The sequence below is a fragment of the Mytilus galloprovincialis genome, chromosome 3, assembly GCF_965363235.1.
Source record: "Mytilus galloprovincialis chromosome 3, xbMytGall1.hap1.1, whole genome shotgun sequence".
NCBI classification, from domain to species: domain Eukaryota; kingdom Metazoa; phylum Mollusca; class Bivalvia; order Mytilida; family Mytilidae; genus Mytilus; species Mytilus galloprovincialis.
Genome location: NC_134840.1, coordinates 106,339,385 through 106,364,301, shown reverse-complemented (window position 1 = coordinate 106,364,301; position 24,917 = coordinate 106,339,385). Strand labels below are relative to the sequence as shown.

The window sequence follows — 24,917 nt, the reverse complement described above, 5'->3', positions numbered from 1 at the left end:
ATTTTACATGTTATGAAATTACATTTTCTGAATATTGTGACTCTTTGGTTCTATCCTGAAATGACTTTCCCCAGGGCCCAGGAATGTTAAAACCCACACACTTGAAAGCCAAGAATTTGTCATGAGAAAAATATGTCACAAATCATGAATCTTATGAAAGAAAATATGAATATAAAGGCTCTCACTTTGAGAATGAAGGCATAAAACCATGAACTTTAATACTTTACTCACTATAACCTGTTCTGAGAACATGTCTGGAATACTTTTTCGTTGATTTATAATATTATACATGGTGGGCTGTGTAAAGGTTGGATCATCAAGTTCGTTGTGTCCATATTTACGGAAACAAATAAAATCTATTATAACGTCTTTACCAAATTTTTGTTGATACTGCATAGCTAGAGATGTAGCTCTTATAACTTCCTACAAAACAAAAGTCGTATTATCTTTAAGGTCTGATGATCATTTTCCATACAAAATATACACAAATATTTTTTGGGGTGTCAAATAAGATTAAACTGGACTCTCCAAAAAGAAGAATTTAAATAAAACTAAGTTTTACGTGCAAAATTCAAACTAGAAAATTAAAATTAACAAAAGTACTTAAATCTTTTTTTGGAAACTCTGATTAATAAATTGAAAAGCATATATGTATAAAAGACATCTAATTAATTTGATGTTACCTCCCAATCAAAAACAAAAAGACTTTTTTTGTTTTAATTTTGTATGAATAAGTAGTGCTAGACTTAATGTTTTGTTCCAACTTTAGATGTGTATTTACACATGTATTAAAACATGTGGAGCAGGATCTGCTTACTCTTCTGGGACACCTGAGATTAACCATGTTTTTGACTTATGAGTTTTAATGTCCCTTAACTTAGTGATTGACTTAAGGTTTTATTCCAACTTTTTCATGTGTATTTACACAAGTATTAAAGCCTTTGCATTTTCCATTTACATGTGGAGCAGGATCTGCTTACACTTCTGGAGCACCTGAGATTACTCATGTCTTTTTACTTGTGGGTTGTAATGTCCCTTTAGTGGTATCTTTTACCTCTCTTTTAGAAATAATGAATCACAGGAAAAAAGAATGTTTTGAAATAAAATGTGTTTCTAATATGAAATATAGGCAAACTCTAATACAATTGGATTAAAGTGCAGTAAAGCAGAAAACACAATAAAGAACAAGAATGTGTCCCCAGTACACGGATGCCCCACTCCCACTATCATTTTCTATGTTCAGTGGACCGTGAAATTGGGGTCAGAACTCTAATTTCGCATTAAAATTAGAAAGATCATATCACAAGGAACATGTATACTAAGTTTCAGGTTGATTGGACTTCAACTTCATCAAAAACTACCTCGACCAAAAACTTTAACCTGAAGGGGGACAGACAAACGAACAAACGGACAGACAGACGAACGGGCAGACGCACAGACCAGAAAACATAATGCCCCTCTACTATCTTAGGTGGGGCATAAAAGGTAAAATACCAGAAAAAAAGAAAAAATCTCACCTCTGGATAATCAGCGTTTACATGTATAACAGGATAAGAATTTATTTTTGCCAGACAACTACTGTACAAAGAAGATCTGAAAAAGTAATATCGTGATTTAATAGCAAGACTATACTGACATTTGGAAGTTATTAACTTCATTTTAAATTAAAAAAATATGTGTTCTGATGTCTGTCTATATGCCTATAAAATTAACCATGTCAGCGTTATAGCTGAAACCATATAAATAAAAGTTGTGCTTAAGATTATAAAATAGCAATCTCACAACATAAAAAAACAAGACATCTGAAGTAAGACTTGTGCTTTCATAATAGACAACTATCTATAGAATATTTAGTTTTAAATCAAAATAAAAGTGTTTTATTTTTTTATTTTAAGAAAATCAAAATATTTATTTTAAAACAGCTGTGATATACTTTTTATATTGTTACCAAAATGTAAGTATCAAAGTAAATGCTTGAATAAGATATAATGTTCTTTGCATGACTAATGTGCACCCCATCTTCGCTAGCCAAGGGTTACGATCCACTCCCGCTCTCTTCACCCTTGGCTGATTGAGATAAAATTTCGGAGACACAAGGTAAGGATTTTTATTGGTTGCAGTCAAAACTCGCTGCATCCAATCAAAAAGCGCCTATAAGATGATCACGTGTCAATGTAGAAATTGTTTGTAAAAAATTACCACGTGTTTATTGTGCAAAAAGTCTGCACATCCCTAAAAAAGACTATTTAGTGACAACTTGAATGTTTTTAATCAACCAATAGAAGTTCCTGTGTATGTTTCATGCACAAATGCATGAATGTTGACGTATATTTTCATTTCCGGCTTTACCAAGTGTGAAGAATCTAGACGCTACCGTGATTTTACCTCAAAATGGAAAAGTTAAAGTGCTACCATTGGTCAATAATAATGTATTCGGAATGGGCGTGATTTTTATCTTCCGATAGATGGCGCAACATTGTTATCACAAATGTTGGCTCAATCCGCCAAGGGTGGAGAGCGGGAGTGGATCGTAACCCTTGGCTAGCGAAGATGTGTGCACCCATGTAAGTTTGATATGTATATTTTGAGCTTGAGCTCAGAGATGTTCAAATCAATTTTCATAAGCTGACAAAACAATACTGTACATCCTTCCTCTCTTGTATATTTTACCTTGCTCTACTAGGTTCTGTGGTAAATCCCAGCTGATTATTAACAATGATATGTATACTTCCTCCAACATTAAAATGGGGACATTCGGCAAAACCAAATGTCTCAGCTACCACACCCTTAAAAACAATAAACATATTATAAAATTGATATTAGCATTAAAAAAAACTTGCCTGTTAGTGGATATTCTATTTCATGGTAGTGCTGAAGTCTGCATTCATGTCTATTGGAAATTGTCATTCGGTGAACTTTTAATTTCGTGTATAACCTATACACATGATGAAAATTGGTATCTAACTAATAATTAAGAATTCACAGTATCAAAGCTTATACCTAGAACAATATACTGAGACAGTCTCGATGTGATAGCTCTCTAGAAAGCTTCCCTAACAAAGAAGTGCCATCCTTCCCTAATACATAATTCTGATCATAAGGCAGTCTTTTAATCTTACTACCAAATGCTATATTTGTGCAGAAGCCTTACACCTTATCCATTTAGTTTAAGTGAGTTATTGTTGTGGATTTCATAAATACTCTAATAAACTAATAAACTGTTTCAATATCTTAAACATCCATTGTAAACTTATAATTACATTAGATGTATGTTTCATTACAATACGTTATTCTGAATGGCTAACTGCACATCACGTGTTATTCCTTAAGCAATTGTATCACACAATAAAGCGCACAGGGGAATTAAATGAAAAATTACAAAATTCGTGTTTTCATTCTCCTAGCTAAAAAAATGTAATTATAAGTATTGAATGCTTCTTTTTGTAACTTCATAGGGTTGTAAAAGCGTTGACCGTGCGCACATTTTTAGAATAAAGCGCGGAAGCGCTTCATACAAAATGTACTTCGGTCAACGCTTTTACACCCCAATGAAGTTACAAAAAGAAGCATTCAATTCTTAAATAAAACTCTTACCTGGGCAGAAAATGAAGCATCACCATGTACTTGAACACATAATACTCTCTGACCTGAGGTATCTGTTTCACTATAATCTCTGACTTTTAACCTTTGTTGTTTAGAACGAGCCTTACCAACTGCAACAGGATTGTTGGCCTAAAATCAAATTTTATTTCATGTTAAACTAAATGATTTCACTTTAATCGCAGCCAATTAACCTTTGATAATTAGAATGAGTCTGATCAATTGCAACAAGACTGTCCAAATAAAGAGACATGGTTTTGGATGTTAATGAAATGATAAAAAAAAGTTTAAAAATAAAAATGTATATAGTTATATTGAGGATGAGGGGGTCAGTGTTGATTAATTCCATTTTACTCCAAAATATTAAAAGTTTAGTTGTAGTATAATTTGGGCATTTTTTTTTCCAAACCTGATTGATTTTCAAACAGTGATATTTTAAAACTAGAGGCTCTAAAGAGCCTGTGTTGCTCACCTTGGTCTATGTGCATATTAAACAAAGGACACAAATGGATTCATGACAAAATTGTATTTTGGTGATGGTGATGTGTTTGAAGTTCTTACTCTACTGAACAATTTTGCTTCTTACAATTATATCTATAATGAACTTTGCCCATTAGTAATAGAGAACTATATTTAGGTCATGTTGACTTATTTGTAGATCTTACTTTGCTGAACATTATTGCTGTTCACAGTTTATCTCTATCTATAATAATATTCAAGATAATAACCAAAAACAGCAAAATTTGCTCAAAATTACCAATTCAGGGGCAGCAACCCAACAACGGGTTGACCGATTCAACTGAAAATTTCAGGGCAGATAGATCTTGACCTGATAAACATTTATATCCCATGTCAGATTTCCTCAAAATGCTTTGGTTTTTGAGTTATAAGCCAAAAACTGCATTTTACCCCTATGTTCTATTTTTAGCCGTGGCGGCCATCTTGGTTGGTTGACCAGGTCACGCCACACATTTTTTAAACTAGATACCCCAAAGATGATTGTGGCCAAGTTTGGAATAGTTTGGCCCAGTAGTTTCAGATGAGAAGATTTTTGTAAAAGATTACTTTAATTTACAAACTAGAGGCTCTAAAGAGCCTGTGTCGCTCACCTTGGTCTATGTGCATATTAAACAAAGGACACAGATGGATTCATGACAAAATTGTGTTTTGCTGATAGTGATGTGTTTGTAGATCTTACTTTACTGAACATTCTTGGTACTTAGAATTTTCTCTATCTATAATAAACTTGGACCTTTAGATACAGTGAAAAATATTTTGTAAAAATTTACAAAAATTTACCATATTAGTGAAAATTGTAAAAATTGAATAAAATGGGCAACGACTCCTTAAGGGGTCAACTGACGATTTTGGTCATGTTGACTTATTTCTAGATCTTATTTAGCTGAACATTATTGCTGTTCACAAATTATCTCTATCTATAACAATATTCAAGATAATAACCAAAAACAGCAAAATTTCCTTAAAATTACTAATTCAGGGGCAACAACCCAACAACAGTATATCCGATTTATCTGAAAATTTCAAGGCAGATAGATCTTGACCTGTTACACAATTTTACCCCTTGTCAGATTTGCTCTAAATGCTTTGGTTTTTGAGTTATAAGCCCAAAACTGCATTTTACCCCTATGTTCTATTTTTAGCCATGGCAGCGATCTTGGATGGTTGGCCGGGTCACCGGACACATTTTTTAAACAAGATACCCCAATGATGATTTTGGCCAAGTAGTTTCAGAGGAGAAGATGTAAAAGATTACTAAGATTTACGAAAAATGGTTAAAAATTGACTATTAAGGGCAATAACTCCTAAAGGGGTCAACTGACCATTTCGGTCATCTTGACTTATTTGTAAATCTTTTTTTGCTGAACATTATTGCTGTTTACAGTTTATCTCTATCTATAATAATATTCAAGATAATAACCAAAAACAGCAAAATTTCATTAAAATTACTTATTCTGGGGCAGCAACCCAAAACCGGGTTGTCCAATTCATCTGAAAATTTCAGGGCAGGTAGATCTTGACCTGATAAACAAATTTACATCATGTCAGATTTACTCTAAATGCTTTGGTTTTTGAGTTATAAGCCAAAAACTGCATTTTACCCAAGGTTCTATTTTTAGCCATGGCGGCCATCTTGATTGGATGGCTGGGTCACTGGACACATTTTTCAAACTACATACCCCAAAGATGGTTGTGGCCAAGTTTGGATTGATTTGGCCAAGTAGTTTCAGAGGAGAAGATTTTTGTAAAAGATTACTAAGATTTACGAAAAATGGTTAAAAATTGACTATAAAGGGCAATAACTCCTAAAGGGGTCAACTGACCATTTCGGTCATGTTGACTTATTTGTAAATATTACTTTGCTGAACATTATTGCTGCTTACAGTTTATCTCTATCTATAATAATATTCAAGATAATAACCAAAAACAGCAAAATTTCCTTAAAATTACTAATTCAGGGGCAGCAACCCAACAACAGGTTATCCGATTTATCTGAAAATTTCAGGGCAGATAGATCTTGACCTGTTACACAATTTTACCCCTGTCAGATTTGCTCTAAATGCTTTGGTTTTTGAGTTATAAGCCAAAAACTGCATTTTACCCCTATGTTCTATTTTTAGCCATGGCGGCCATCTTGGATGGTTGGCCGGGTCACCGGACACATTTTTTAAACTAGATACCCCAATGATGATTTTGGCCAAGTTTGGTGTAATTTGGCCCAGTAGTTTCAGAGGAGAAGATTTTTGTAAAAGTTAACGACGCCGGACGACGACGGACGACGGACGACAGACGACGGACGACAGACGACGGACGACGGACGACGGACGCCAAGTGATGGGAAAAGCTCACTTGGCCCTTTGGGCCAGGTGAGCTAAAAAGTAATATAAAAATATTTTTTTCTGAACATTAATGAAATTTCTTTACATACATGTTTAATATATAGTTGATAAGAATATTTTTAATTGAATATAACATTAATTTAATTCTTATAAACTGCTGCATTATATTTTCAGCATCTTTCTTTTAGTCAGTAAAGGAATTTTGACACTTATATCAAAATAATAATCAACAGGATATAGAGGTAGAATATAAATATACATGCTATTGTGGATAAAAAAAGATTGAATGATCTGCTGCGTGTTAGCTTTTTGGTGTTGCAAGTTTATGTATAATACATTCTTATTTTTCATCAAACAAGGATCAGTCCTACGATAATAATATTTTTTACCAACTTATTATAATGATTATAATGGCAATCATTTATGAATTGTATTTTGATATACATTGATAAACTTTCTAAAAAAATAACTTACAAAATTTTCAAATAAAAACCTAAGGGAAAATACATTGCTTACAAAAAAAAAGAATGTGTTTGAAGACATGAAACCCCCCCTGCTGAAGCATGCTAATAATATGTGAAAATACTTTTGGGACGGACAGAAAAAAGGACAGATGGTCAAGGAATCAAGGGTAAAGTTGCCTAGCTGCTGGGGGAGTAAAGAAGGTTTTTTTTCAAATCTGTAAAAAAGGGGAATAACAAGTGAAACTGCGAGCTACTGCTTACTGATGATACCCCTGCCGCAAGTGGATAATTTTAATAGTGTAAAAATATGCAAGTGTTCAGTAAACAGGAAGTTGTTGAGGGATGAATCTGAAAACGCATTACACGGTATAGCTGACTTGTATAAATCCTGAAACCAAATTTCAGAAATCCTTGTATAGTAATTTTTGAGAAAAATGTGACGAAAAATTTCAACTTGGCTATCATATGTAAAATCATACAAGTGTTCAGGAAACAGGAAGTTGTCGAGTGATGAATCTGAAAACGCATCACACAGTATTGCAGACTTATATAAACTCTGAAACCAAATTTCAGAAATCCTTGTATTGTAGTTCCTGAGAAAAATGTGACGAAAAATTTACAACTTGGCTATCAGGTGTAAAAATGATACAAGTGTTCAGTAAACAGGAAGTTGTCGAGTGATGAATCTGAAAACCATCACACAGTATAGCTGACTTATATCAAGCCTGAAAACAAATTTCAGAAATCCTGGTAGTGTAGTTCCTGAGAAAAATGTGACGAAAAATATTCATGGGACGGACGGACTGACTGACAGACTGATGGACTGATGGACTGACGGACTGACGGACTGACGGAAGGACAGACAGAGGTAAAACAGTATACACCCCTTTTTTCAAAGCGGGGGTATAATTATCCATTAGTATATAATGCCATGGAAATTAAATATAGGATCTGCATGAAGTGAGATTAATTGTTTTGCAGTTGCAAGTTTAAGCAGTTTTATAATTAAGTGTTTTAATTATATATTTATATATAATTATATAAAATCTTTAATTAAGCTGCTGACCTGACTGTGCTGTTTTGTCTAAAATCTAAAATGATTATATTTGTTCAATTTTAGATTTCAGATACATAAAAGTGTATCCAAAGATTAATTTGATTAGTGTGTCATACACAACAGGATTTATAGCTTCAATTTATTAAAAAAAACTTCTCCGACTAAAATCCCATTTTTTGCTCTGTGCTCTAACATGTTTAATAAAATCTGAATCTTAGAATTTTCTAGAAAAATATTCATACCAAATTCTAGAACAAACTCTTCCCAAATTGTCAAATTCCCTTTCCTCTATGAAGATGTTCCACTGTTTCTGTCATACAGAATTTACTTTCTCCATTATTTAGATATGCATCATGTACAAGCAGAAATGAATTTCAAGGATCATGAATAAGTGAAAAGGAAAAAAAAAACACTACCCGTACTTCAATTTTGTTAAAATTTTAAATAAAATTACCTCAAGGTGAGAGGGATTTGGAATAAGTGAAACATGGATATCTTTTCCATGATATTGTATATCTTCTGATGTATCTACAAAGAAACAAGTCTACAGTCAGTTTAAACAAGTCTAGTAATTTCAAATTATTTACAAGAGTAATTTAACTTAATTCTTTGAAACCAACATTTATTTGTACATGATTAATATTTTGGCTAATCACAGATCAAAACCCTTTCTCTTTCTGAGGCTTTCTGTAATTAAACTTGCTTACTATACAGTATGGATTTTCTCACTACTGGACGTTGTCGTTAAGCAACCAACAATCAATCAATGGATTTTCTCATTGTTGAATCTCATACTGCAACCTGTATATGTTAACACTCTGGTCTCTATGGAAACATACTACTGTGGATTCATTTATTTTCGTGGGTAACAATTTTCATGGATAATGAAAACTTGTATGTTTGTGGATATTTAATTTCGTGGTTTTGCTGAGGTTTGCATACAAGCCTATAGAAAATTTGTCATTCATTTAACATTTAATTTCGTGGTTAATCTGTACCCACAAAAATTGGTATCCAACGAATAATAATGAATCCACAGTTCTTATTTTATAATACCATATCATTTTTGTGCTATTTTTTTGAGTGGTGTGAGATAAATATTTCTTATCACTTCTCAGCAACTGATTTGTAGAAATTTAATTATGATGTTTAATTTTCTTGATTTCTTCTAAATTTCCTATTACAAAGTTCTGAAAAAAGGCAACAATGCCTGATGATGTCACATAAAAAGAACATAACTTTTTGCAAATGTTTGAAAAGGAAGGATAACAAGATGAACGGACACAAAATTAACTTATGGATACTATCTTATGATCATAAAAAAGCTACTGTCCAAGTTTGGTACAAATCCAGGATAGTTTAAGAAAGTTATTAAAATTTTAAAAACTTTAACCACAGAGTTAATGTAATGATAACAGCCAGAACACTAACTTTATTTATAAGTAAAATATGGATAAACAGGATTTTTTTTCTCCAAAATTTACTTCTGTATACATAAACAAGCTACTGTCCAATTTTGGTAGAAATCCAGGATAATTTAAGAAAGTTATTTAAACTTTTAAAACTTTAACCACAGAATGAATATTTTGGGACGACGCTGCCACCGATGTTGCTGCCGCCTATAGGCTATAGGATCGCTATGTCTCATTTTTGTGACAAAAGTCGCAGGCTCTACAAAAATCATTTAAATTAATAGAAGTTCAAAACTTTGATAAATTGAAGGAAAACTTTAAAAGCAAAATTGTTCTACAAATAAGTGAATATGAATGGAGCAATAATTTCTCAAGCCAGATTTGAAGTAAAAATAAACTGTATATTGTTTCAAAATGCATTTGCAGTTTTAAATGACACGCTGTCACTAGACCATGTAGACACTTGTATATTATCACAATGATTTGATCTTTTTGATATACCTTTTTATTGAAAGCCAACTAAAATATACTAGTCAACAAAAGAAACCATACACAAATTTGAACTTAAATTTATCATAAAATATAATGACTAAGAAAAACTATAAAAAAACATTCATTTGCAAATATACAATTTTTATTTAGTGTATTTGCTTTAAATCAATAGTTTTGATAACAAAATAACACTCTGTAAATATTGGACCAATTTATACAAACTTGTTGTATGTAGTCAGTCTGTATAATTGTCTCATATTTTAATTTTCTTGTAGTCTCTAATCTTTTCTGAAATCTCATAGGTGTAAATATTTCCTGTAGTTTAAGAAGATGGTTGTTTATTATTTTGTTGTTGTCCAGTGGTATGCAAAAACTTCTTTTATAAATGTATAGTGTCAGTAGGTCACCAATGGCAGGCATACTAAATATTTTGAGTTATATTCATTTACCTATCCCAAAGAGCAAAGTTTATAATGTAAGCCTTCCATTGATGAAAAGAAAAGTTAAACGATCACATGCATCAACCTGTATTTTACAGCTGTAATTTAGGTAAATATTTTCTGGATGTATTGATGAGAAGTCCTGAAGTTCAATAATTAGTTCAAGTAAACTCTCCTGATAGAGCAAATCTCAATTAAAGTCAAGACAGCAACCCACATATTTGAGTATGTACACCAATTACCAGCTCAAAACATAACTACTGTGGATTCATTAACATTCGTTGGATACCAATTTTCGTGGGTTTCGTTGGAACATGTGAACCACGAATTCAACTAGTCCACGAATAACATATTTTGAATAGGCTTTGTATTTTAGAGATTGGCAAGACAACGAATTCAAGTATCTACGAATATGCAAGTTTTCAGCAATCCACGAAAATTGATACCCACAAAAATAAATGAATCCACAGTAAACCAAATTTTACATAAGAGATATCTGTGTGTTAACCAAAACATAATCCTTGCAAGTCACACTGGCTTAAAGCAGGAAGATATGTTAGAATAATAATTTTATTATAAACAATCAAAACAGTTTTGGTCCTTGAGAAACACTCAGCATACAAAATTAAATTTTGAGTTCCTGCCTGAGCAAGTCAGCTTGCAACCTTCAGTGTGAGGAAGAACCTGCCTGCCCGACAATGGGCCAGTCAGGAAGTGGAGTGTCTCCACAGAGAGGATGAGAATAGACATCTCATCTGCAGCCGGGTTGTGCAGGGTCTGCATCAGGGGATAGCCCATGTGCTAGTAGAGTAGCATGGGTCTATCAAACTGGCGCTGGAATAATTTAGATCAAATTTGTCCCCGAAATGCTTGGGGATGAATGAAATTTTAGAAATGACCAGTGATAAAATTCCATCAAGGTCCAAAAACTCAGATGGAACAGCTGAGTGCCCCCAAGGATGATTAATTGGGCTATTACTTACCTTGGAAAATATAGAAATAATATATTAAAAAAAATACATTGCCTTGTATCGTTTCTTTTGTTGACTAGTATATCTTAATTGGAATACACCCAACCAATCAAACATTTACCTTTAATTAACCTATATCCAAGGTAGGTGTTCCAGTTATTAGACATTTTACTTCCCTGTAGAAATTCCTTTTCAAGAGCGCCAGCAATCAAAATATTTGTTTTGAGATTAAAGGTATAAAATGAGACAGCAATCCAACAGAAAAACTGCAGCACAACATATGATCTTCAACCACAGAAAAGCTGTGTAAATTATTCAATCTTCTGAAGGTAAATATTGATCATTTTCGTATTCACCATTCAGGAGCTTATATCTCGTGTGGCCCTTTATTGCCATTACAATAGCAGTAATAAATGTAATGGAAACCTAGTATACAGCCATTTTGACAGTCTTTTGTTATAACATTTATAAGGCCATTGTTTAAGGGATTCTGGATCATAAATCATTAACATAAATCCCTCTGGTTTCAATAATGTTAAAACCAAACTGCCAGAGTGAACAAAATTGCTTGTTTTAAAAGTATTGTGAATGCCCGATCAGCATTTTATGATCAATTAGTGTTCCTTTCAAAAGAGTATTTTTTTGTGATTGAACTGAACGTTTTGGCAGATTTAAAGACTGATACTTTATGATCAGGCAAACTCTTTACAATAAAAGCATTTCAAGAGAAATGACATGTTTGATGACTACTTGTTATCACAATAATGCATACCCTCTTGCCTTCTTAGAATACTCTTGGTTTAATATAGCACCCTTGTATGAAGCAAAACTCTACACAGAATCATGACAGGAAAAGCAAGCCCTAGAATATCATATAAACTTGGAGATACATACTCTATATGTAAGCTCTGCTGTAATATTGTAACACAGAAATGGACAGTTCACAACTAGGAAGCTGAAATCATCTCATTTGTCATAAAGAATTGTTCTCAACTGACACTCATTGTCAGTGTCTAAATGTGAGTGGTATTCAGGTTTGATGGGATAGTTGCATTCAAGTTCAACATTGTCCCTAAACTTTGAATTATTTAGTGAGAGGACATTATCTATGTATCAGAACTTTAAGTCAAAGGAAATTGTTAGCTGATTTAAAAAAAAATTTAGAAGCTCCTGTCTGCCTCAAAGGAATAAGGATATGTTTATTCAAAGGATCCATATGTGAACATACCTGACATCTTCTTATTTCTATAAATGGATCATGTTTAAATTTAAGGATCTAATCAGATTGTCCAATTTTATAATTCTAAATCTGAAAATAATTATAAGTAATGCTATAAGTAATGTTATCACATGGGATATTTTTATGTTAGTGTTTTTTCTCTTGGTCAGGTTGATTCTTGCTGATAGTGCAGTATGCATTTGTCCATTTGTCATTTGAAATTTTTCAAAAACTGGTTTTTTTTTCTACTCTAAATTTCAGAAATTAAAAGAGAAAATATGGCCTCATTAGATGGGGACTTTTGTACACTCTGTTACGATGATGATGGAACATCTACAGAAGCTGTCAGGTGGTGTTTAGAATGTGGGGTGTTCCTGTGTACAGACTGTGAAAAACACCACAAAAAGTCAAAAACATCTAAAGCCCATAAAACCATGTCAACTAAAGACTACCATAAATTACCAAAATTCATGCTAGAAATAAGTAGCCAGTGCCAAAACCACAAGAAAAAGTTTGAACTTTATTGTTCTTTCCATGCAAGTCCCTGCTGTGTCCTGTGTGTCACTGATAAACACCAAAAATGTCAAGAAATGCAACCATTGGCAGACATTATAAAACAAGTCAAATCATCTGCCTCAGTTCAGCTTTTTGAAAACGATTTGAAGAATGTAAAGGAAAACTTCGAGGAGATTATAAAATATTTGAACAGCAGGATGAATACAAGCAATAGTCAGAAAACAAAAGCTGCCAAGCAAATTCGATCTATGAGGAAGTCGATAGATGATTTCTTAAACAAAATAGAACAAGAAATTCTTGATGAACTAGAATCAAAGCAATCACAGCTAAAATCTAAGATGAACACTTTACTACAACAGGTGAAAAAACAAGCCAATCAGATAAGCCAATTGCAAAATGAGTTTTCAAAAATGACACAATATGCAACTGAGCTACAAACGTATGTTGGTCTGAGAGATATTGAGAAAACTACATCACAAGCGGAAAAATACATAGATGAATTAACAAGTGGAGACAATTTGGAGGAAAAGAACTTAGAGGTAACCATTTCATCTACCTTGCAATCAATTTTACAAGATGTCAAATCGTTTGGCAACATTAATATCAATACCAGCCAATCTACTCTTCGACTTAAGGCCGGAAGAAAAGATCAAGCACAGAACTTAGTTCCAACTGTTCATGGAATTGAACAAATTAAACCAACCATGCTGAGAACTCTGACAATTCCAGAAGATAAAAAATCAGAAAGTGCACCTGACTGTAGGATATTACCTGATGGTAAATATCTAACTCTTGATGCATATAAAAGTAATGCCCTGCTGCTATTTGGTAATGATGGCATCTTTGAAAGAAAAGTAATTACATTCACAGAAAATACCAGTAGTGTTTGCTTTGTCAGAAATAATATAGTGGCTGTCGCATCAGAAGAGAAGACAATGCTGGTGGATATAAAAAAGAATCAAGTTATTCAAACAATCGAAATTTCTCATGATTGTGATAGTGTAACAAGTGATGGTAAAACTTTGGTCATCTGTAGTGAAGACAGCCAGAGTACTTTTGTGAATCTAAATGACATGTCTCATACAATCTTAGAAGGAATTGAGGCAGATAGTATATCATTATTCCAAGGAAATATCTATGGAACCATTTTCTCTGAAAATAAAGTCTGCTGCTACAAAAAAACTGGAGAACCTCTCTGGACATTTCAGCATCATGACATTGACGGTCCAGAAGGAATTGCATTAGACAAGAATGGCTTTGTATATATTGCTGCTCGTAAAAGCAACAACATAGTGGTAGTGTCACCAGATGGTAAGACCTGTAGGCCTATACTATCAGAGGCTGATGGAATCAACTATCCTGTCTCAATAGACATACACAGAGAAACAGGAACGATGATAGTGTCAAGTAATATAGAGAATACACGTGCAGAGAAGTATAGTGGTGATTTTTACCACACAGTAATTATTTATAAAATCTGAATTGTGAATTTTTAGAAACTTGTATGCAGATAACACACTTATGCATACATCAAAAAAGTGTATTTCAGATATGCAATTAAAAGTACAAAATAACTTCTAATGTGATGATAAATAGTGTTAAGAAAATAAGATGTTCATAAATGCTGATAAAGTGCATGATGATTCAAGACAAAAGACTTTGTTTCCAGGAAAATGAACTGGTTCTAAAAAATGAAAACAATGTTCTTCAAAAATCATTGAGTGAAAAAAATTTAGGTGTTAGAATTATCTGTTTCACCTAGACTCTTATTACTTTTTGATATAAAGTGAATAAAGTCTAGATGAAATAGATGAACACAAGTTACTATACTTAAAATGATTTTAGAAATAGGTTCCAGAAAATTATCTCATAATAGTTGTATTCTACAACTGCTATGAAATAACTTTCCGTAACCAATTCTTACAACTGCTTGTAATTGTAAATATTGTTTATAGTACTGCAACTGACATCGAAAATGACGCTTAGTTAACAAGTTTAATGTTCCGGAATAACACACTGCTGCAAATTGTTTTAAATATTAGAATAATATCTATACTTTAATTTCCGTCTGGTCGTAAAAAGTTATATGGTCGCATTTTTGTATTATATCTCTTAAATGGGGGTACCCCTCAATTTACGGTTTTGGGTAGTTACCTTAATATCCGAAAATATTTTTTTGGGTTAAATTTCCCGCTATTTTCGTAAATATTTTCGATGCACATATCATCAAGAATCATAGGAATGATAAAGACATAAATATAATACCATCCACAAGTAAAACTTTCAAACTTAAAGTTGGCTGTTTTTTAGATAGAAATTTAACACGTTTTTCTTTTAAATCGAGAAAACATATGATTCAAAAACAGTATTTGACATTTGAGAGGACAAAATATATTATTGCAATACTGCATGCAAATTTTGTTGGGCAAATTCCAAACAATTTTGTCAAATACTCAAAAATAAGAACATCATTTGTACCTTTATAAATTACGGAAATTTCCTATCCGTCAATCAGCTCCACCAAATTTGTTTTCCTTCACAATGAATTTGATAGTGTGATTATGTACATTTTCTAGGATAAGTTAATTTATTTTTGACTGATTTGAATATATATATACATGTAGTAGTTCTTTCATGTTTTTTCTGTAAATAAGTTATATTTTTGTTAACAAAATTTTGACTTTCTATAAAAGTTAAGCAAATCCTTCGGATAAGATGTTTTTCCGGATAATGACTAGTTGATATTGTGTGGAAAAATACATTGTACATACTATTGAAGCTTCGCAGAGATTTGGTGTGTGACAAGGTAATGCTATACAACCAACTTCTCTTGATATTCTGCTTTCCTTGTGTGAATCATCAGTGATGAAATTTGAAAAAATAGACAGGACAGGAGTCTTGAGTGAAAAAAAAAGTCAGGATGAGACACTTGCAAAAAAAAAAAGTCAGGATGACAATTAAGATAAAAAAAAGTCAGGATAAACTAAAAAAAAAGGCAGGACCAATTAGTGTGAAAAATAAAAATGCAGGACAGAGATTACAACTAAAAAAATATGCCGATCACTTTTACCCTAGATTGTCTTTGATGCTTACCAAACTACGAAACTCCAGAACAAACTAACTAGATATTGTGACACCTTACAGTTCAGACACAGCGGGCCAAGGGATATGAAATATAGAGTATGTCCTCGTTGGGTGTTTCTATGGAAAAGATGCCTGCATCGCTTGTTAATAGTTATAGGAAGATGTGGTATCAGTGCCAATGAGACAACTCTCCATCCAAGTCACAATTTATAAAAGTAAACCATTATAGGTAACAGTACGGTCTTCAACACGGAGCCTAGGCTCTTAAGTTCATTTGTTAGTTATTGATGAAAAATAACACAATGGCGCTTTTGAACCGTGTATTGTTCCTAAAGATAACAAAAATTCGTAAATGTATGGCAATTACAAAATCAATCGTTTCTGTAGCAACATTCGTCCCATTACATTTGGGATTAGCCGTGCAGATATATCATGAATATGCATATGGGAATATGGGTCACGAACATTGATCTGCTTACCTTTCCGGAGCACCTGAGATGACCCCCAGTTTTTGGTGGGTTTCGTGTTGCTTAGTCTTTAGTTTTCTATGTTGTGTCTTCCTAACTATTATTTGTCTGTTTGTCTTTTTAGCTCACCTGGCCCGAAGGGCCAAGTGAGCTTTTCCCATCACTTTGCGTCCGGCGTCCGTCGTCCTGCGTCCGTCGTCGTCCTGCGTCCGTCGTCGTCCGTCGTCGTCCTGCGTCCGTCGTCGTCCGTCGTCGTTAACTTTTACAAAAATCTTCTCCTCTGAAACTACTGAGCCAAATTTAATCAAACTTTGCCACAATCATCATTGGGGTATCTAGTTTAAAAAATGTGTCCAGTGACCCCGCCAACCAACCAAGATGGCCGCCATGGCTAAAAATAGAACATAGGGGTAAAATGCAGTTTTTGGCTTATAACTCAAAAACCAAAGCATTTAGAGCAAATCTGACATGGGGTAAAATTGTTTATCAGGTCAAGATCTATCTGCCCAGAAATTTTCAGATGAATCGGACAACCCGTTGATGGGTTGCTGCCCCTGAATTGGTAATTTTATGGAAATTTTGCTGTTTTTGGTTATTATCTTGAATATTATTATAGATAGAGATAAACTGTAAACAGCAATAATGTTCAGCAAAGTAAGATTTACAAATAAGTCAACATGATTGAAATGGTCAGTTGACCCCTTAAGGAGTTATTGCCCTTTATAGTCAATTTTTAACCATTTTTCGTAAATCTTAGTAATCTTTTACAAAAATCTTCTCCTCTGAAACTACTGGGCTAAATTAATCCAAACTTGGCCACAATCATCTTTGGGGTATGTAGTTTAAAAAATGTGTCCGGTGACCCGGCCATCCAACCAAGATGGCTGCCACGGCTAAATATAGGACATAGGGGTAAAATGCAGTTTTTGGCTTATAACTCAAAAATCAAAGCATTTAGAGCAAATCTGACGGAGTGAAATTGTTTATCATGTCAAGATCTATCTGCCCTGAAATTTTCAGATGGATTCGACAACCGGTTGTTGGGTTACTGCCCCATAATTGGTAATTTTAAGAAAATTTTGACGTTTTTTGTTATTATCTTGAATATTATTATAGATAGAGATAAACTGTAAACAGCAATAATGTACAGCAAAGTAAGACCTAAAGATAAGTCAAACATGACAAAAATGGTCAGTTGACCCCCTAAGGAGTTATTGTCCTTTATAGTCAATTTTTAACAATTTTCATAAAATTTGTAAATTTTTACTAACATTTTCCACTGAAACTACTGGGCCAAGATCATTATAGATAGAGATAATTGTAAGGAGCAAGAATGTTCAGTAAAGTAAGATGTACAAACACATCACCATCACCTAAACACAATTTTGTCATGAATCCATCTGCTTCCTTTGTTTAATATTCACATATACCAAGGTGAGCGACACAGGCTCTTTAGAGCCTCTAGTTATTTTTAGCTATGGCGTTGTCAGTTTATCTTCTATCTATGAGTTTGACTCTCCCTCTGGTATCTTTCGTCCGTCTTTTTTTATAGAAACTTTGTACTCACTTTTGTGTTTCCTATGCAGAGGTAAGACTATACCTGACGAGTTTGACTGAATCAAGACGGTGTTAACGCTCCAGATGGCATTGTTTTAAAACACCAAGGGGGTTTGATACAAAAAGATGCCGACAATATAGTCATCAACATGGAGACAATTGATAGTAAGGAACTTTTCATTCCATGGCACGACTTTCAGGTTTGTCAATCCACAATTGATTTCAGAATGCGTTAGATGAAAGTGAAGAGAGGTCAAGATAACACTTTTCAATTAACTGACAATGCATGATCGCTGGTGGCTGTTTCATTATACCAAAGGTATGCATTTCCCGTAGGGTCCTATGTTAAACTAAGTCCCCCGATGGCCGCCATCTTGGATGATGGATTGGTTACAAAGTAACAACACTTGGTCAGCACCTCGTAAGGAACATTCATGCTATGTTTGGTTTCATTCCATTTAGTGGTTCTCTAAAAGAAGTCATTTGTATGCATTTCCCATAGGGTCCTATGTTAAACTAAGTCCCCCGCTGGTGGCCATCTTGGATGATGGATCGGCTACAAAGTAACAACACTTGGTCAGCACCTCATAAGGAACATTCATGCTATGTTTGGTTTCATTCTATTTAGTGGTTCTCTAAAAAAAAGTCATTTGTATGCATTTCCCATAGGGTCCTATGTTAAACTAAGTCCCCCGCTGGTGGCCATCTTGGATGATGGATCGGCTACAAAGTAACAACACTTGGTCAGCACCTCATAAGGAACATTTATGCTATGTTTGGTTTCATTCCATTTAGTGGTTCTCTAAAAGAAGTCATCTGTATGCATTTCCCATAGGGTCCTATGTTAAACTAAGTCCCCCGCTGGTGGCCATCTTGGATGATGGATCGGCTACAAAGTAACAACACTTGGTCAGCACCTCATAAGGAAAATTTATGCTATGTTTGGTTTCATTCCATTTAGTGGTTCTCTAAAAAAAAGTCATTTGTATGCATTTCCCATAGGGTCCTATGTTAAACTAAGTCCCCCGCTAGTGGCCATCTTGGTAACAACACTTGGTCAGCACCTTATAAGGAACATTCATGCCATGTTTGGTTTCATTCCATTCAGTGGTTCTCTAGAAGAAGTTCAAAATGTTAAAAAGTTAACGACGACGACGACGACGGACGACGACGCCGGACGCCTGATGCCAAGTGATGAGAAAAGCTCACTTGGCTCTTTGGGCCAGGTGAGCTAAAAATGAATTAACCCCAACTTTTTTTCATGGGACAAATTTCATCAGATTACTTACAAGATTAACTTCGTACCTGCAAAGGTAAATCTTTGTGCTCACAAACTGTGTTGGCTTTGAACAAACTTTGTACCTGTGCCGAACTTGTTCTTGCCAAAAAAGGGAAGTGTTTTGTAATGCTAATACACGTACTGAATCCGCATATGATGACGAAGAGATTGATTCATGTCCCTATTTAATGAACACTAGAGCTATTATATGTCGCTTTTAAAAGATAAGTCATATAAGGGTCATGACTGATTTTGAATTACAACATTAGCAAATTGGCATTACATTGTATTATTTTCCATCACTTCCCTAAAATATTGATGAATCTAAACTTTTTTACCAGGATAATCCCACCTAGGCAATTTTCAGGCACCAAACTGACTTTGTTTTACACTCAACGAAATGCTAAATCAATGGAAGTCACACTTATGATTTTTTTTAAACCTCGCATTCGCCAAAGGTGACTATGGTATTATTTGTGTTATAATTGATCTGTCCAGACTTTGGAAATACACAATATGTATTTATATATAACTAGATACTAATTTTCACAAAATACCCAACCTTTTAGATGCAAAATTAAAAACACTGTTTCACCGCTTGAATTTTTTTTTTTTTTTCAAAGATAGAAAAAATATTGAAATAATTTGGTAAACTGGTGTTTTATAGTTTCGAAAATAATTCTGTAATATACTGAAGTGAAAAATTGTTTATGGATGTGAAAAGGTCAAGGCCAATTCTTCTTTTGCTATGTCATAAATAAAAAAAAATCAGAAGGTTCCAAATCAACGCCATTTTGTAATGGTAGCTCTTCATATAAGTAGTCAAATTTGTCGTTTAAACAATGTCTATAGCATATGCTTATGATTGAATCGTTTTTGTAGCATTCTATTGAATAAATATCAGAAAATTTCGCCTTTTTGTCCTTGTGGTTGAAATATTAATATTTTTAGGTCTGACTTTTGACCTCAATTTCACAATTGCATAACAGGCAACAAGACTTATTTGAGATAATGATCTAAGGATAGCAACAGGCAAAACTTGGGTGCATAACAATAAATATATATCAGGATCCTATCCATAAATATTTTTTCATGCATAAATGACCTCTTATATCTTAGTAAAAATATAAAAGAAATAACTGAAAATTACCAATATTGTTTAAGGAAAACCAAAAGGCCAAAGAAGAGTAACAAAACAAATGGTTTGTATAGTCATGGTCTTTTTTACAGAATAATATTCCTTCATTCCTTATACAGTCAAACTCAAGCACTAATTTGTTTTAAAATAAAAGAAGAATGTGTCTGATGACAGGAAATCCTCCCCAATCCCTTTTTCAAGGTTGATAATGATACATGAAAATAATTTTTGAGGTCATTTAATGTACTGGTAGCTGCTAGTTTATAGAGAGTTCTATTGTTTTAGGTATTTTTTGTGCTGTGTATTATTTTCATACCTATACAGTTTTCTTTTTATTTCTTATGTAATAAGTTTTATAAGTCTGATAAATTCTGTTGTGTCCAGTGATTTTATCAGTTCTTGTTTAATGCTTTGATTCTTTTACTTCTAATCTCTTTGTTATATTTACTTGTTTATTTGGTAAACTATAAATTTGTGAATTTAAATGAAGTTAAGTGAAGATCACATTATTTGTCCTCTGGTTTATATTTATGCTTAATCATATTTTAATGGTTGATTTTCACTTAATACATAAATGCTGATTAATTTTGAAACAAAATACATGTATTCATAATATAATGGTCCCATTAAAAAGTCCAAAATTAAGCAGTGTCTTCTAAGAAAATATCTATCATTGTTCTTGATAAAGGCTGTAGTTTTTTTTAAATCAATTTTAACTGTTCATATTTCTTAACACTAAAATTTTGGCATAACTGTTTTTTTTTTTTATTATGTATATGTGTCTGCATATTTGTTTGGTGAATTTTGTTTAAAAGGTAGAGTACAAACCTAGGTATGGGCACAAACTGATACATGTGTTATGAGACTAATCTTTGTGTCAAGATAACTGAATACTATATATTTTTATTGTATGTTTAATTTGTATCAATGCAGCATATAGTTTAATTTTATGTAATTTTTATGCAAGTCCTATTATATAAGAAACAGTAGCAAAACTAATGGGTAATGATATAGTTTAAAACATATTCATAAGTGGGACAAATAAGTTTCATCATAATCATTTAATGACCTAAGTAAAATCATGAAACCTGTGGTTCTGTAATTTCAGAAATAATTGCATGAATTTATTTTTGCAATTTTGTCATTTTATACTAAAATGTAATTTTACTCTTTGCAACATAGAGAACAAATCCTGTTTAATTCATATAAAAGAATTTCAAAATGCGAATTTAAATGATATCACATTTTTATAATGATTAGAATGTCGCAATAATTTCTTAGTTAACAGTAATTACTTTGATAATTCTTTTTCTAAAAACTATATTATTGTCATTTGAATATTTTATAACAAACTTAGCTTACACACCTTACTAGAAATGTATGAATGAAATGTACTGACAAACACAGTATAATTCATGTGTCATTTAAGATGGCTTTTCAATAAAAGCACTGCTTGTGAGTTTTGTAAACTCTTTTCACATAATCTTTGTTATTCCTTTTGATATTTGTGATCATTCTCTTCAATATTTTGCAGAAGTTAATAATAATTATCCATAATATTGATATTTGATCTGCGGTAGACACACATTGCTTTTTGCTATCCGGTGGAGTTGTATTCTGAGTTACATAAGGATTTTTTTTAGCATCATGTAAAATATTTTTATTATATATTAAACTGTTAATAAAATTTTCTATAATTATAATTTGTGTAATTAAGAATTCTAATATTAAGCTTGACATCAAGCGTGCGATCCAACAATTTTCCAATGTTGCCAACACTCCACCATTAAAATAATTTGAAATTGTTGGACAGTTATGCTAAAATCTTTGATAGTTATAGTTATAATTTTTCTTTTAGTCAAATTGATTTTGCAGACTCTCGAGAGAATGATTTCTATCTTTTGGATCTTTTACTTCAAGTATTTTATTGTTTGTAAAATTTATAAGAAGTTTTTAAAAATTAGTGAAAATACCTTTTTAAGTTAGGATTATTGTAGCTGTGCACTTAAAGAAGTCCACTTTTGTCTTTTCTAATAAATGATAATTAAATACATAGTAGTTACATTTGGCAGTTAAGGAATAGTTTCTAAAGATCTGGAAACTATAATAAACAAAGCAGATTAATAAAGGTAAAACCTGTTTTTAATTGTTAGTTTTTATTATGACAAATTCCCTGTAGTTTTATGTAGGTAATTTTTTTACTAATATAGGAGGACTCTTTGTGTATATTTTCAAACATACTAAAACGTTCATATATGTTTTATAACAATAGTTTTTTTTCTTTTAATCAAATTGCACCGACATAGCAAGCTGTTGAACAGTAGCTCTTTATTCCATACGTAATTTTTTTATTATTATTAACGGACTGTCCGCAAATAGTAAAAACATAACATAAGGACCTTAAAGCTACTAATCCGCAGCTAGGACACAGTAAACCTGCAATCATCTCTTGAGTTTAGAAATGAATATTTATGCTAAGTAGATTCTTGTCAAATAAGCTAGAAGTCTTCTTTAATTATCTTATTTCTTAATATTATTCATTGTTTATACTGAATATCTACTAAAATATCTTTTATTTAATAAAATTTAATTAATCAAATATATTACTTTTGACAAAAGCCTAAACTAACCAGATCATTTCTTATCATATTGATCAGCAGCCTATAAAAGAGGGAGAAAAATACCAGAGGGACATTCAAACTGACGACGCCATGGCTAAAAAAAGAAAAAATGACAGAGAAACAACAGTAATAAAACACAAGACTTAGCAATAAGAAACCCACTAAAAACTGGGAATGATCTCAGGTACTTTGGAAGGGTAAGCAGATCCTGCCCCACATGTGGAACCTTTAATTTCGGTTGGTCACATTCATGAAAAAATGAAAAGTATTGTTTGTATGACGAAACGAACATATCCTTATCATCATTGAAACGGATATTCCATAACAGCCAACCAACTCATGATGGCGTCTGTAAAAATTACGAAGGAACGATTTTAACTTCAACACTTTGAACTATTGGTTTAATATCTTCATTGTGAGCAGCAACCGCTATAAAGAAAATCATGATGGGAAATAAAACCATTAGGAATATCATATCAATTGGGAGATATATTCTCAGTATGCAGGCGCTGCTGGAAAGTTACTACATAGAAAAAGAAAATTCACATTTAAGAAGCTGAAATCATCTTTTTTGTCGTACAGTTATGTTTTCAACTGACCCTCATTGTAAATTTTTAGATGTAATTCAAGATATGAGGCAGAATTAATTGTATCTGTTGTATCCTTTTTCTCAAGTTTGATGGGATAAATGCATTCAACATATTCACCAAATTTTGAATTATTTAGTAAGAGAACATCATCTTTACAGCAGAAAGTAAAGTTAAAGAGTACTGCTAACTTCTTTCCTTCCTTCTTAAGAAGTTTCTGTATGATGTTAGTCTCATAAGAATAAAGTAAGTTAAGTATCCTATCTGAGCAATATAATTGATTCATATAAATAAATTTAAAACTTTGGTCAAGCATTTCAAGCCCTTGCCCCCTACATTATATTTCATACTGATTGTAATTCATGAGAGCCTCAGGGAAGATTAGTTGTTTAGGTAAATGTGTAAACCTATTAAAAACTAGACAAAGTGATGCCCCCCCCCCCCAAAAAAAAAAATCTTAAGAAACTGTATTATAACAAAGTTAGTGTAAGAATTTCTTTGAGATATTATTGTGTCTGGGAGAGATGCATCCCTGCAGATGCAAAGTTTTATTTTAAAATACACAAAATTGAGCATAGGAGCACATAGTTTATGTTACATGGTTTATGGTTCACTGTGGGACTACCTCTTATACAAATGAATACTAAACAAAAAAATCAACTATCTCCCAAAAGAACAATTTTAAATCAAAATCAAAACCCTAACGACATGCACATCTTCAATATATGTACAAACAGACAGCAAAGTAAAAACTTCCTAGCAATAAAACTGTAGGAGAAGTTATCCAGAAATGCTATGCACATCTTATGCTAGTATATACTCCAAAAATTATAAAGTTCAACTATCTCCCAAAAGTGTAAATACTGATAAAAATCAAAACCCTAACGACATGCACATCTTCAATTTTTGTACAAACAGACAGCAAAGTAAAAACTTCCTAGCATTAAAACTGTAGGAGGAGGAATCACCCTGACAATATGATTTCATATAAAAAATGTTATAAATTGTTATAAATGCACAGTAAGTTGTTTCTGTGGTGTTAAACATTAAAACATAGGTTCATGACTACTCCCAAAAAATTGTCGTCATGAAGATTTAATGACATTATTTGATTTTTACCCCTTATATCATTGCGGCATACCATGTATATGGCAG

At 32.7% G+C, this 24,917-nt stretch overlaps 1 protein-coding gene across 1 annotated transcript in view; it reads right to left on the bottom strand.

Moving 5' to 3' along the window:
- Positions 1-12,529, bottom strand: part of LOC143066868 (2-oxoadipate dehydrogenase complex component E1-like) — a 47,037-nt gene extending 34,508 nt beyond the window's left edge. Inside the window, exons 1-6 of the mRNA XM_076239679.1 lie at positions 12,523-12,529; positions 8,434-8,507; positions 3,595-3,732; positions 2,671-2,786; positions 1,518-1,593; positions 232-423 (exon numbers count right to left, since the gene is read on the bottom strand). Of these exons, the coding sequence (XP_076095794.1) occupies positions 232-423; positions 1,518-1,593; positions 2,671-2,786; positions 3,595-3,732; positions 8,434-8,507; positions 12,523-12,529 (603 nt within the window). The remainder of the gene's footprint in view (positions 1-231; positions 424-1,517; positions 1,594-2,670; positions 2,787-3,594; positions 3,733-8,433; positions 8,508-12,522) is intronic.
- Positions 12,530-24,917: the final 12,388 nt, after the last annotated feature.